Here is a 15,305-nt window from a genome sequence, read left to right on the forward strand (position 1 = left end):
GCAAATACTCTGGCTTTTTAGGCAATTTTTCTCAGAAAAGGTGCTGTATATTGCATTAAAACACATATTTATATCTTTCTCCTAGTGCAGTGTGCGGCATATCCCTTCAGCAGCACGTTTGTGTGTATTTCGCAAAGGTGATAATCTATGCCGGTCCAGAGTTTGGCACGACCTGTGATTTGTTGCCAAGTTGGGGGGGGACCCCCTCAGCATGGCTTGCAGGGGGGCCCCCACATTTTGTGTTATGCCACTGCCTCCGCCCTTCCCTGCTGTTACGCAATCTGAATGACACAAGGCCTAGTAAGATCGTTGTTTGTCCCCCTTTTTTGTTTCCCCCCTCCTTGCCTTGTCGCGCCTACAAACACTTGTGTACAGGCACGTTATAAATGCCATATCATATCATTAAGGAGCACCCTGCCTCTGTGTGCGCATTAAAACACACATCATACACAGTGACAGATAGATGATGTACAGTGGAGGCTGGTATATTTCTGACCTTAAGAGGCTTAAATGTTTGTGCCAATTATGCAGGATCAACAGAGCACAGTGAGGGAGCCCAAACCAAACAAGGGTTGCTTGAGTGGGGTTCTCACTCCCAAGAAAATGTTTTGAAACACTGGGTTACAAATATGCATTTTACAGCACTTTCTTTGAAAAATTGGGTAGAAATCCGTACAGTTTGCAATTGGTTATGTATGGAAGCACATGGAAAATTCCAATAGTTGCAAATCACAAACCGTGCACAGCAACATTTTCTGATACATTTTATGCCGTCTTTCCACACAACATATGCAAGTATAAAAATATATTCATGCTGGTTGTTCCCATGTATGTCCATGCAGGCTGCATCAATATATGCCATTATTACCATGTACGGACTCCCAACCAATAAAAATGCCATGCCACAGAAAGTATGTCCAGGCTGACTGTGTACCATAAGTGTTATTACTGGGTAGATTGGCCTTAATTCAATGTGGGCAAATTTAGCCAAGTAGTATGTTTGCTTTGTCCTTGATGCATAGTCCTGTGCATCAAGGATAAAGCAAAAAGTGTATTTGCAATGCTAACAGTTTGGGCTTTCGTGTAGGCATGGGAAAGGCACTTCTGTATTGGTACTAGATGGGCGTTGGTGGTGTCAGGTGAAAAATTGTTTGAGTATCTGAGCAGCTAAAAGCAGTGCCTGTCAAATGCCTAATACTTATGCACAAGCCAAAGTGTCGGCTTTGCCAATGCTAGTTTTTAACAGGACTTCAGCGAAAGACACGCATGGTGCTTTTAAATTGAGTGGCCAAAGGCAGACCTGATCAAGACATTTTTATTACACCAGTTCTGTGTTTACAACTCCAATCGAGTCATTAACTCTTGGAAGAATCCTTTTAGAAAACACTTGCAGGCACATTGAGGGCAAAGTTTGGTGGCAAGGCTTGTTTAAAGCTAGCTCAAAGAGTTCGAATGAGGATGTGTTTTGGGTGGGGAGGGCAGGAACTGGGTGAGAATTTCCATAGGGATTATCATGGCCATGAGAGGTCAATGGGTGGGCAAATAACTAAACAACATCTACAAGCTTTTTGTCCATCCTCATATGCAATTTCTTTTAGATCTACTCAATGCTGTCATTGGGATGGATCTTCTCAGATCTAGGATCTGGCAAATAATTACACACCAGATATCAGATACAGCTCCACAATCTGGGAAATCTATGTGCACTATATGTTTCTTTTAGAATTTTGTGGTGTGTTTGTGCTTTAAACTATGTTGGGCAGGGATCTGAACCGTGGTCACTAGGTTCCAAAGTGAGACACTTCCCCACAAGAACAGTTGAGGGTCTAAGCGGGAGCCCTGTGAAATCCCTTGTCAGTGTTGCACTGTACTGGAAATATTGATGTGCATTTTGTATGTTTAAAAGGGGTGCAGATTTTGAACTTTGCTGACGATAAATCCTGTGAGGGGAAGGGGCAAATGTTCATGGGGTTGACTAAAATACCTGCCCTACACCCCACCTAATCCTCCCATCGCTGGACCCTCTTTCACTGCGGTAGGAGGAATGCCCCAGAAGAAAAGTCTATTTCCACCATTGTCTTTTTGCTAAAGCAATAGTTCTGGCTTATTGGTGGCACACCTAATAACCCAAACAAAAAGAATGCCATGCAGTGGCGCAACACTATTGAGCAAATTGGGCTCTAGCTCCCTCCTGAAATGTTGGGCTTTGTTGACTCTACCTGGCTGCATGGGTGATGCCAGCCCCTTGCCACTTTGAGGCAGAAGGCCTCTTTCGATGTGCCGCCAGCCCATAGCACTCGTTACGGAGCGGCATCAGCATCAAACATGCAGAGCACGAAAACCTATCCATGCAATATCAACAGACTCACTTGGATAAAACCAAAGTCTTAACTTCTGGTATCAGCTTTTAGATAGCCCACCTCTCCAGAGATTAGCATAGCATTATGAAAGTAACCAGCCTCTGAATTGGGGTGAAAGGTACGACTATTGGCCAAAGTTAAGGTGCAATAGTTATTTGGCTTCCTAGCTGCGCCCGGGTAATTGGGAGGGAAATGGGAGAAGGGCTGGCTGAAGATTTGTTAGGGCAGTGGGGGCCCATTTCTTTTTGATGTTTGGGGCACCCCGTGCCTTACTGATTGAAAAAATAGGCCAAGGCACCTGTGTAGTGCTTAAATCAATAATGAAGTCAAAATAATGCAGCAAGGTGGTTAAAAGCTGCAGATTATCAGTAGGTGTCTGTGCCACAAGACTGCCAACATTGGGGCAGCTACTCGGGGGCCCATTTCAACGGTAAAATCTGAAAGGCCCATATGCTATCCCTAAGTGGGGAGACCGACAGCACAATGGGTTTATTGGCCCCACTATCTGTTTTCAAAACTGTCATCCAGCCCCTGCCGGGCTGACCAACAGAGCCGTGGCCAGACGGAACAGGACACAAACGTTAAATGGTGCCTGGGCTTAGCTGTTGCCAAAGGCGCTGCAATTACTAACATAAAACATTTCACTGTTAGCACCTGCATTCAAATGCATACATTTTTTAGGTAATTGTAAAAGTGATGTGGGTTTACCACTTGCATGCAAGGGGAGTGATTAGAAGGGAAGTGGTGACATGAGACATCTCGTTCTCACAGCAGACCTTAAGTCTAACGTTTCAGAAATGAAGTTGAGAATAAGCTTCACCAGAATAGTCTCATTTGAATGTGGAAAGATAGTAGATGCCCCCAAACAAGTAAGTTTGCCCCTCTCTCACAGCCTCTGAAGTTAGCACTTCTCCCAACATTTGAAGTGTTAGTCCCCACCCACGCCCGGCATTTAAGCCTAGGTGCACCTCTGATGTCATGAGCCCACCCCTTAATGAAGTGGCCCCAGGGCGGCTAAACTTAGGGGTGGGGCTGAACACACACTCACATACAAAACTTTCACCCATGCATTCATCCACCAGTTACACAACTCCTTACATGAATGCACACATAAAACCAAACACAGCATTGACACAAACATAAACACCAACATGCACTCATGCTTTCATACACATATAAAAATGAATTTAAATACACATATATACACATTACTTTTAAATAAAAAAACACTTACCTTACCTCCATGCACCCTTCCAAAGCATCCACGCGGCCGACACGTAGACATGCTGCATGACAGGAGGGAACTCCTCTCCCATCAGTGAGTGTGGTTATGCTGAGCAACGTGAACACACTGACTGACAGACTGACTGAACAACTGAACACACTGACTGAGCCCTGCTGTCACCCATTATTTTGCTGTTTGTTGCGAGCCAAATGGCTTCACGACAAACAGCAAAATCGTTTCAGGGGCAAAGAGCAGACAGCACAGTCCCCCGTGTGAATAATTGACATGGGTGGACTGTGCTGCCTTCTACTGAGGAGAGCGGTGCTGCGAGGCCCCCCGCAAGCGCGAGGCCCGGGGCAGTTTGCCCCTCCTGCCCACACTCGTGACGGCCGTGCCAGTCCCAAAGGGCATTTTAAAACGTGGCAGTTAAAATGGTGCAATTTACATTACATTTTCTGCGAACAATTGGCTAAAAATCCACAGTTTGCAAACAATTTTGTAGGGTAACACATAAAACATCAAATAGGTTTCAAGTCACCAACAGTGAAAAAGAGAATTTTCCAACAGAGTTTTATGATGTCTTTGCCCACAATATATGCCAGTATAAAAATCATTGTAATGCTGGCTGTGCCAATATATGACATTATTCCCACAAAAGAACATTCTTGGGTTTGCTCTGCCCACAATGCAAGTAACGATACTATAAGAAAATATGTCCATGCATACTCTGCCAATATATACCTGTAACCACCCCAAAAACATATTGTGGTTGACTTTGCCAGTAAAAATGCCATGTCACTAACAGAAAACATGTACAGAATCGGTGCTCCAATATAGGCGAGTATGGCCATGCAAGAACTCCCAACATGTTGGCTTTACCCTTGATGCCAGATAGAAATGCCATGCCACTGTTCTAAAACATGTCCATATTGCCTGCAACAATTTACCCACATAACGATGTGAGAACACTCATCACGAGTTTGCCCATTATGCCAGTAAAAACGACATGCCACAATAAGAAAAAATGTCTTGAATGGATGCTGCTGCATCAAAGCAGCCCACTGCCCCAAATCTTCTGTTATTTAGTATTTGCATTCCCGGCATGTAGCATTGCACGCACAAAAAATGTCAAGGCCATACTGGATTCTCTCTGGTCAAGGTGCTTCAAGCTACGGAGACCTGTGAAGCAGTTTTAATTCGTTAATGACTGGTGATTTTCTCTGTTTGCTTTTGCACTTTCCAGTTCTTTGATTGTAAAATCTTGAACAGCAAATTTCTGCCTTCTTATCGGATTTATTCGATATACATAGCTCAATTTCCAGAGGAATCACTGACAATTGGCTAGTGTAAGCATTTGCTACCCCTAAATTGTTGCTTGCAGCCGACGTGGACAAAGTTACATAGCCTGTGATTTTCCCAATCAGAGTGATTTTCCCAAACGGAATGCAGATATTTTAAAAGCAAATGTGCTGTTGCAATTTTAATAGCTGGTTATTTGTGTCTGTTATCAACCAACCAGTGTTTTTAATTAGGAATTTAAAAATGGACTGTCTTTGTTGTTGAAAGGTTGTGTGATATCATGTTCTGTAATGACAACACAAGGACACTGGGAACCTCGCGTGGTGCCACCTCGTCCCTTGCAGATAAAACTGCTAACAATTCCTGTTACGTAATTCAGTTCGAAAACATCCTTAAAGTTATTTATGAAAATTCTTCATAAAATGATAAAGTCTTTTTCAATTTTCAAGGTCTTGTTTAATTTCCATACAAACATGGGATTGATGTCCAATGCATTTTGGACTTTAATAGTCCTTCATCTGGGACCTTCACAACCTTGTCTCAGAAGTACATAGTGTAAGCAACAAAGTCTCCATTCCACGAGGAGACCAAAGGGCAAATCCAACATCCAGCTTTTTCTTCTTAAATGTTTAGTTAGGAACAACCCTCATTTTTGTCTATATTATTACTTGATCCCAGTTCCTAGCACTTTTAAGGTCAAACATCACTCAGTTTTAGAAAAGCCTGCCACCTTGGGCTGCCTCAAGGCAGCTGCCCATCAGGCATTTAAAGCAAACTGACACAATGGATCATAACATAACCTGGCCTAATTTGACCTGATAGGCAAGTATAAAAGGGACCCAGCATTTATCCCCCTGAACTCCCGCCCCACAAAAAAGGGTGAATAAGTACATACAAATGCAAGAGAACAGCGAGTAACACAGTTAGCATGCATTTAACTTTGGCAACAAAACACATTGATCCCAACACAGCAAAACATTACACAACATGTTCATACAGCTTGAAAACATAACATGGTGTAGCATAATATAGCAGAGTGTAGCATACCAAACCTAAATGAGTAGCATTTCGAAGAAGGGCAGAGCAGAGACAATGGGCCTCATTGCGAGGTGGGCGCAAAGGGATACTAGGCACTGTTAAGGACATTGGTGCCGGTAATCCCTTTGCGCCCTATTCCGTGGTCCCTTAGCAGGTCTCTTCCTTAATGCCTGGTTTTACCAGGCGTTATGGACGGGGCCCGTTAAGGGACTTCAGAGCTAATAACGGTACCGCAATTTGCGGTACCGTTATTAGCACTTTCCCCCTTCCCATTGAGCCCTATGGGGGCTGAAATGGGAATGGGGAATGGCTTTTTCAATGGGGACTTACCGGTCCCGCAAAGGTCGGAATAGACCGGTAAGTCCCCATTGAACGAGGGCAGGCTCGGTACCGGTATTGGAGGTAGTCATGGCGCTAGTAGCGCCATGACTACCTCCAACCTCGTAATGAGGCCCAATATATCATAGTTGAGACATAGCAAAAACATGCTGTGGCTAAGCAACCCAAACACACAGTGGTGTCATCTAGCAGAAACAGCACTGCAAAGGTAGTGTGTCCCTAGGAATATATTAAAGATATTGGAATAGTTGCTCCCACACATATAAACCGCCACCACTACAAAACCCCCAACCCCACCCTCTGCTCCAGACTTCTTGTTTCTGGATTTGAAGTCTGCTGCTGCTCTGGGATTGGACTATTTTCAAGATGTGAATTGTGACAGGGTCAGATGACTGACATATGATATGATAGGTTATTTATAACGCGCTTACTACCCAGAGGTTTCTAAGCGCAGAACCGGGGATCAAACAAGTGTTGCTCTGTGTCGTCTTGCTTGCAAGGTGAGCATGTTGCCGCTGAGCCATCCTCCCGAGACATGTGGATGCCTACCAGGTACTGGCGGTAGTGTGTCCTGCCCCATAGACGGGGATAGGGAATTGTGAGGGACCCAGGTTCTGTCCCTTTACCATGAGCCTGTTTGAATGAATCCAGTACCATTTCTACTTGCCCCATACCTGCTGTGCAACATGCTGGCAAGTATTCTTTTCTTTTGTCCCATAGGACTGCAGGTTCCAGAAGTCCTTGTGGCAGAGGCCCCAATACACAGCTCACAGCTCACGGGGAGAGAGGCGGGAGCGAGTGGGGATGCAGCGGAGCCACACTTCAAGGGAAGCATCCTCCTGAGGGTATCCTGCTGTCCTCAGCTTCTTCCATCCTTTTCATAAACCTATGCCTTCCAGCACTCACGCTGAGGATAACCCATTGTTCACGATCCCCATCGGGGTGACCAGTCCGGTCTCCAACAATCAAGAAATACAAATAAGGTATTCTAGTAGAAACCTAGCTGAGGGCAAAGCAAAGTCAGCCACTTCATGGCACCTGCAAGTGGACCATCAACAGAACATGACATTCTGCTGTTTTTTACATTCTCTTTATTTTTCTTAATTGACCACAAAGCAAAAAATAAGAAAATCAAGCCATAACACATATACCGGTTTCCTGGCATTGCAAAACAGAGTGTGTTACTTGGACAGAATAAGTTGGATAACTGTTGGATTTAATTTAATCATGGTTTCAGAAGTGTTAATACAAAGGGTAACAATGACGCTCCTTGAATGTTAGTGAAAAATTAAGCTAACTTTGTTTAGGCTCCTTTTTGTCCTGTGCCGTAGTCTTTATTGTATTGTATTGTATTGATTATTTATATAGCGCTCTTTCCCCATTTGTGTGGCCTCAATGCACTTTTTTCCTTGGTTGGAATGCCCTTGGTGACTGTAGTCGATGTGGTTGAAAATTCTAGGGAGTTTTAGCTTAGATGCCTGTGTGCATGTTGCCATTCTAAAGCTTGGGTGGCTGGCAAGGCTCGACTATGCAGCCCAGGAGAGGACAGGCACATGGGTGGGTGCACTTGGGGTTAGAGATAGATTTGCTATTGTTGAGAGAGTTTATGTGAGTCCAGCTATACCGTGTTCCTTTCGGTGGTGGTTGCTGTATGTTAGTGGCAGAGGTGTTGAGGTATGTCAGGTGTTTCAGTCTGGACGGCTATGTGTGAAACTAGGCCGTATGTGCTTAGCCGTAGCCATATTCTATCATGCATGGATGTTTGGCCGTGCCTGCGGCCTGTGTCCACACCAGTGGTGTCAGATATACGTACCAAAGCCAGAAACACAAAACCACAACGAGCAGTCAAATATGCAACAACGATGACAATATATAACTAATTGCAAAATTAATAACCACTGATGTAGGCAGAGTCAGGAATTCTTTAACAGCTATAAAAGGTTGACTGCAGAGGTGATACTCCTACACAGAACTTTGAAATCGCAGTTTCTAGCTGTGTGAACTTGCTCTATGTCCCAGACTTGCCACGAGCTTCGAAAATGTGTGAGTGATCCTGCCCAACAACCTTTCTCTGGTCCTGCAGATTGTACTGCCTAGTATACCATGTTTTCATGAGGATGATCAAACTCCTTTTCCTATATTGAGATCCCCCCTTAATGAATCTTGCTAATAATGTATCTGGTACTTTCAAGGATAGACTATACAAATAGCATGGATCTCCCTTCATAGTTTCACATATCAAGTTTATTATAGTCTGTGTTATCGAGCAGGCCTTATAGGGTAGTGGACCGGGAAATCTCACTAGATCTACCACTTTTACCCTTAGGATTCTCAGCGGCCAGCCCACTAGTAGCTCCAAACTGTCATAGCGCCTGCTGTGTTGGCGGTCTCAGTTATCTCAACCCACCTCTGGAATTGGCAGAGGCATTATTGTTACCAAGACGTACTGTCTCTTTAAGAAGAGATTACAATACTTCTTGTTATCCAAATTATTTACTATGTAATTTAATGAAAAAACAAAAACACCCTGACTTCAGGATTTAATAATACAAGTAATGAACCATATCAATAAGAAAGGAAGCAAACTCCTGGCTTGGACCAGTGTGATTTAGAGCATTTGAGCAGGTGGCGGAAGCTTGGAAGGGTGTCTGGGATATGGTTCCCAGTCATTTTGAAAGTATACCTTCGCATATAGCAAAAGCTCATTCCAAAGTAAGTGGTTTGGGGTGATATGGGGGGCAGTAGGAGAGTTATAATGTATTACTAAATCCATAAGAAACCAAAAGCACATTTTTAAAATAAATGCATATGTTAGTAGAGAATGTGGCTTTTTAAAAAAACAATGTGTAAAATAATACATTTAGTTGTATTAATTTCTTGATTTGAATGCCTTTCCTTTTACTCTCTACATTACTTTCATGCAATTTGTAGTGCTTCCTGTTTACTGCTTCATTTTCAGCTTAGATTCTTATACAAAGGGTGTTATAGCAGCAACGTTTAGAAGACATTCACTCTCTAATGGTCTAAGTTTTATATATTCATATAATGTATTATTGAAAACCTAGAGCAGGCAACACTGCTATTCATTCCAGCTAAAGAATTACCAAGCATTATCTATTTTGGTTTCTCCTCTACACATACAACCTTACTATAGTCCCATTGAAGCACCCACCCACTAATCAATCCTTTACTTCCCCAGATGCTTTACAGAACACCTTCCGGTCCTTGGAATTTGACATCCTGGGTCTAGAGTCAATGGGCCAAGAATCCTGGGTTCCCCACAATTTCCCCGACGGTCCAGTCTTTTAAATCACAGAATTAGATAGCTTAACTCATCACGGGTATGTAGTTACTGTACTTACTTGGATCAAATTCATCAGGATTCTCCCATTCGTTCTCGTCATGATGAATGGACCAGAGATTTATAACCACCCGGGCACCTTTCGGAATCGTGAATTCTCCAATGCTGTAAAGTGAGAGGTAACCCATTAATCCTGCAAACCTTTATCATTGGAAAATACTTCTGAACAGGCATGCGGATTGTGCAAGACACATTACATGCTCATTCTTACATTTCCTTTAGAGATGAAGGGTTTTTCCCAAACGATTTATTTACAAATGACCACTCTTGTGATTTGGAGGCCAACCAAATGAGGAGGTGTGTCACCACAAAACGCTTTCTTTATGATAATCCAAACATATGCAATGTGATATATTCAGATTGGAAATGTTTGTTTGTGTGTCATCTATTTTCAATGCAAGAGAGACATCCAACCACAAGTCTTTGGAATAATTCAACAGCTTGCCTCCATATCATTTTGAGTGTGAAACTTTAGGCTGATGATGACCCAGGGAAGCCCAATGCCAGTGGTTAAACAAAATAACAAAATGTTTATATATTTACTCACACACACACACACACAAAGTCAGCGATAATGTAGTTATGGTTGCCTTGGAATTTCCATAGAAGGAGGCAATTTTGAGATGCTTGACTGATCTGCAAGTAACTTTTGTGCGGTTCTGTCTGGAGGGTGGGGGGGGAGGCAAAGTTATAGGTGGATGTTCCCAAAAGCTACATTTGCCACTCATTTTCCCATAGGGATTTCTTGTTCTCATCCACACAAAAATGCTGGGCGGTGTGAAAAACCAGAGGGTGTTTCATGACCTAGTCCCCGGGGATCCCGTACTCAGGTGGCCAGGGAAAAGCCATGGCTTTTGGATACCGACCCTGGGGGTGGACAAGTGAGGGAGGATCACCTGGGTAGGGGTTCCTCAGGAAGTGGGGGCGAAGCAACCAATGTTGAGACATGGTATCCCCTTTTCCCACAACCAATCTAACCCCTATGCCTGCTTATATAATGGGAAACTACAACTCCCATAATTCCTCCCTACTTTTTCTTAACAGTACTGCACCGAGGAAGATGTGGAATGAGGCAGGAAAGATTACCTCCCTGACATGCATTGGCCCTGTCCCTGTAATGAGGCCAGGCCGAGCCAGGCACCTAGCTCTAACAAGGTATACCTGACACTTATTAACACTCCCTGTGAAGATAAAAGGTGGCGCACACAAGCACACTTTGAGCGAGGCTGGGCATGAGAAGGAACAGCTCTTTTGAGGCCGATGCGAACCAGGCTGTGGAAGTTGGAAGGCCAATGGGCTGAGCAGCAGTTGAGAGGATCAAGAGAAAGCCAGGCAAGATTTCCAAGCTTTTGGGAAGCCATGAGCGTTCGAAGAGCAAAGCCGAGTGAGCGTAGGAAAGAAATCTTCAAGTTGCCAGAAGGAGACCTGCGTCCCTCCCGGGTGAATGGCAGAGTTGGGGAGGAGACAGAGGAGGCGATGGTAACAGCCTTGAGCTGCAGGAAAAAGATGAAAGAAATATCATTAACACGACCAGTAAGTTATTGAAGGGAGCAAAAGTCTGGTTGATGTTAAAGGGAAAGTGACTGCAATTTGAAAGTTGAAGGTTGCGCGTGAGCCGTTAAAACGCGAATGAAGAGAACAATTGATGAAAGGAAAGTATCCAAAGTAACAGAGTGGTCCTGCGAGGCAAAGTTGTACATTTTGAAAGTCTCTGTGAAATGTTATGATCTTTGAAAGATATTGCACTGGAGATCAAAGGAAAGAAAGTAACATGGTAAAGAAAGAAAGTTGAATAAGAGGAAAGTGAAATATATGAACTGTGACTACGCCAAGAGGGCAAAATATTAGAACTTTGGAAAAGGCCAAGAAGGCAAGTTAAAGAGATTAAGACCTACAAGTACCGAGGGGCATTGGTGCTGCAAGAGAAGATTGCGAATTGAAGGATCGTTGTAAGAGAGGTCGAAGTGGTCATGCAGAGGTTTATGTGAAATCCTTGCACTTTCGAAAGTCTTTGACAGTGAAAGGATATTTTAGATTAAACTTGGGCAAGGGAACCCCCACGAAGGAGAGACAGACTCGAGCCTGGCAGAGGGAAGCATGTGCAGAATTATGTGATAAAGTGATAATGAGACAGGCCCGAGCCCGGCAACAGAACCCTGTGCAGAACTGTGAGAAAATGAGACAGTAAATGCAAACAGAATATTAATGGCAAGGTGGGCGAAGTCTTAAGGACGTGATTGAACTACCAGAAGATGGAAGCCTAAGATTGAACTGTTTGAATTGTACTAGTAAGCTAGAGTGTGTGCGAGACTGATGGAATTGTGTCATCCACCTAGCCTTTGTTTTTAAGAGACTCTCTAGGCCCCGTGGGGTTGAACCTGGGGAAAGCAGTTAATGCTGAAGCCATTCTGACATTTCTTTTTGCTGACACTATTTTTCTTTTGTAGTCCCTTAGCACCTTTGTCATTTTGAGAAGGAGGGCTATGGATGTTTTTTTTAATATAGGCCTTTATATTTTTACTAGCTGACTATTTTGTTTGCTTTAATGGTCGAGATTACTTCCATTCTAGAGATAGGGCAAGATAGGCAGTTTACAAACCCCTTTGAGTTAAATAAAGTTTTTGATACAATGGTCCTCATTACAAGCTTAGCGGTAACCCACCTAAAATCTTTAACTATAATTATATCAACCAAAAATCTATTCTATAAACATTAGAAAGTCAGATCTAAATAGGTGTGCTTAGTGTTTACCCACTGTTGCGGTAATCCACTGGTTCCACCAGCGGGTTGCCGCCAACCCCGTAACACTGTTTCCATCGCCTGAGATCCCGGTGCCACTGGGACATTACAGGGATCTCAGGCAGCGGAAATCTTAAGTCCCCATTCCCATAGAGTCCCATATGGAGTGGGGAGACAGGAGCACTGGCACCGTTCATAACGGTGCCAGTGCTTCTGTGAAAACTGTGCCTATCAGGCCAATGTGCCTGGCAGGTCAGACCTGGCAGAGGCCCCGACAGGCAGTTGTAGTCTGCCGGTTCGGAATTGTGGACCGGCAGACCTGTAATGAGACCCCTTGCCTTCCTCACAGCGGATCTGGACCAAACCTTTGTGAGAAGTGGCTTGTCTGGTCCAGAAAGCATGTTTTTGCAAAATTGTTGCAAATCCAGCAAGAAAATGTATTTTGACTTATGCATATGTTGCCCGTTAAGTTTACAGATCAGTATTTTAAACTGTAAAGCATTGATTTGATTGCTTGTATAGAAAATATATAGTTTTGATTGGCTGTATCCGCATTCCTGGTTAGGGAGTCTTCCGATTCGCTGGTGATGGATTGTCAATTTTGAAGCGTTGGCCGTATTTAATCGGGATCTGTGGATTTTGTGTGGTAAAGTTTGGTAGAAAAGGGAAAAAGCCCATGTAGCAACCCTCTGGTTCATGCTTTCATCCTAGCAAGACATTGAGGGTATTTCCCAGAGGGTCAGAATCGGCCAGCTCAACAGGTGATTTACAGCGTAGGAATATTATGAAACACCTTCATTTATGAAGACCTTTGAAATTCAGTAAACATTTTTCAAGGGACATCATGGTTCCGTAACATTTATAGAAAAAGGTATCCCATTCAGTGCAGTAACACTGAGATACATACCTTCAGTTTTAAAAACCTTAGAATTTCAGTGAAAATGTTTTGGTTGGTTGAGCTCACACTTTAAAAACACATACAAATTCTGTAAGGACCTTTGTAAAAGTGATGTTACGACTGCAGTGCAAAATCTAAAAACCAGACATTTTCCCCTTATGGTAAATTAGGCAACCATAATTTGCTTGCCCACCATGGTACTGCTCATACTGACACAGGTGACATCACAGATAGAATCACAAATGGCTTTATCTAGTCTCATTTATTTCCCCCAGAGAAAAAGTGCTGTCATTGAAATTTGTAGCATTGAAACCACTCGACTGATTTACACCAAATAAGAAACAAATTGGGCACAAAGTGGCACAGATGTGCCTTTTGTTGGTTTGGTGTTAATGCTTTCAGTAGTTTTAAAACACATTCAGCAGAGAAGGGGGTGCCTCCATATCCCCAAAAACATCAACATTTTACAGGCAAAGCTGAAAATGAAAGTGCTGAAAACGACATTTTGATCGGGGGAAGGGATGGTTTCTCATTAGGGAAGAGATGGGGGCAGCAAAGAGGACAACATGCCTAAATATTGCAACCTGAACGTGACCGGTCTGATCTGATTACTTCCTAGTGAGGGAGATATGGGCCGCAACCAGTAGGCCACTGTTTTTTTAAATAATTGGTGCAACATGTACAGTGGCAACGTCCAAAGGCCAAATTGTTGAAATGTGGACAGGGGACCCTGCCAAAAGCCATGGCCACAGTCCATGGGAAGAGACCATCAGCAGTGGGATTGGGTTAGTTACTAGGAAGGGAATATAGGCCATGGCAGGGAAGGTGCCTTCCCTCTTTTTCAATAGTTGGTGCAATATTTACAGTGGCCACGGCCACTGCCATGTAGTAAAAGCAATGGCTAGTGTGTTCAGAAGATGATATAGGATAACAAAACCCTTGAAATTCAATGTAAAATCTTTAGTGAAGACAGATTTAAGGTGATCCAAATTAACGCAACAGAACATTTGAAATTCAGCGGGTGTCAGCGGGTGTAGGAAGTGATGACCATCTTAACTTGAAGTCCCCACGACCCCCATTGCTCAGCCCATGGGCACATACATGACATCACAGCAGGAATCAACAATGAGATAACAAATGACATAATGGTGGACATCTACGGGGGTCTCAGAGTAAGATGGTCATCACTTCTGACACACACTATATGTCAAGGGTTTCGTTGTGTTAAATCAGGCCATCGTAACTCAGTCTTAACCTTTTTTGAATATAAATATAGATACACATCAGTGGCGAGAAATGAATCACAAAACAATTTAAAGACAACATATGAAATAAACGAACATTGTTGGAACCTTAACTCACCTTTCCATTTTTGATTGTTTCTGAGGGCTCCTTGTTTTGTTTGAATGTTGCTGTTGTATGTGTTGTTACAGCTGAGAGATCAACAGACGACCCATAATCATATACTAGTTCAATGACTTTTATTTGGTGTATACAAAGCAGGGATTAGATTTCAGATAAACCCACAAGATTGGGTTGGGATTAGCAGCTAGAACACTCTAGCTCCCCTTAAGACTCTGGTCTTCGGTCCTTCCCTCTCATGCTTGGTTTATGGCCACCTCCTCAGCAAGAGAACAGCTATTCAAATACCTCAGAAAGGTGGACACTTCTTTCTTGAATCTTTGTCTTTCTTGGTTGCAGTCAATATCAGCAAGAATTTGTATTAATCCTCCTGAACACTCCTACCAGGTAGCCTTGGGTCTTCTGGCACTGGGTGATGTGGGGTAGTTGTTCATTTGGTAAGACCCTCGACTACGATCAGCTTTCCCCTCCCCCTCCTGGTGGTGATACAGGCTTTCTCTTTTCATTTCACAGAATAAACTCTTTCACTTAACCACTCCTCCCTTGATCCGCTCCACTTCTTTCTTTCCCCATTCTCTTCTCTCGCTGAATATTGTTCATTTGTTTTGTCCCTCCAACCCAATGAGCATGTAAGGAGGTATTCTGCATATTGGCTACAGCCAAACATCTTTTGCATTTCTCCAA

General features: G+C 43.3%; 1 protein-coding gene across 1 annotated transcript in view; it reads right to left on the minus strand.

The window, feature by feature from the left end:
- CYP17A1 (cytochrome P450 family 17 subfamily A member 1) overlaps positions 1-15,305 on the minus strand; it is a 503,310-nt gene that overhangs the window by 40,221 nt on the left and 447,784 nt on the right. The window contains exon 7 of the mRNA XM_069611689.1: positions 9,624-9,727. Within this exon, the coding sequence (XP_069467790.1) occupies positions 9,624-9,727 (104 nt within the window). The remainder of the gene's footprint in view (positions 1-9,623; positions 9,728-15,305) is intronic.

Source organism: Ambystoma mexicanum, chromosome 8 (assembly GCF_040938575.1).
Source record: "Ambystoma mexicanum isolate Mex_15411 chromosome 8, UKY_AmexF1_1, whole genome shotgun sequence".
Classification (NCBI taxonomy): Eukaryota; Metazoa; Chordata; class Amphibia; order Caudata; family Ambystomatidae; genus Ambystoma; species Ambystoma mexicanum.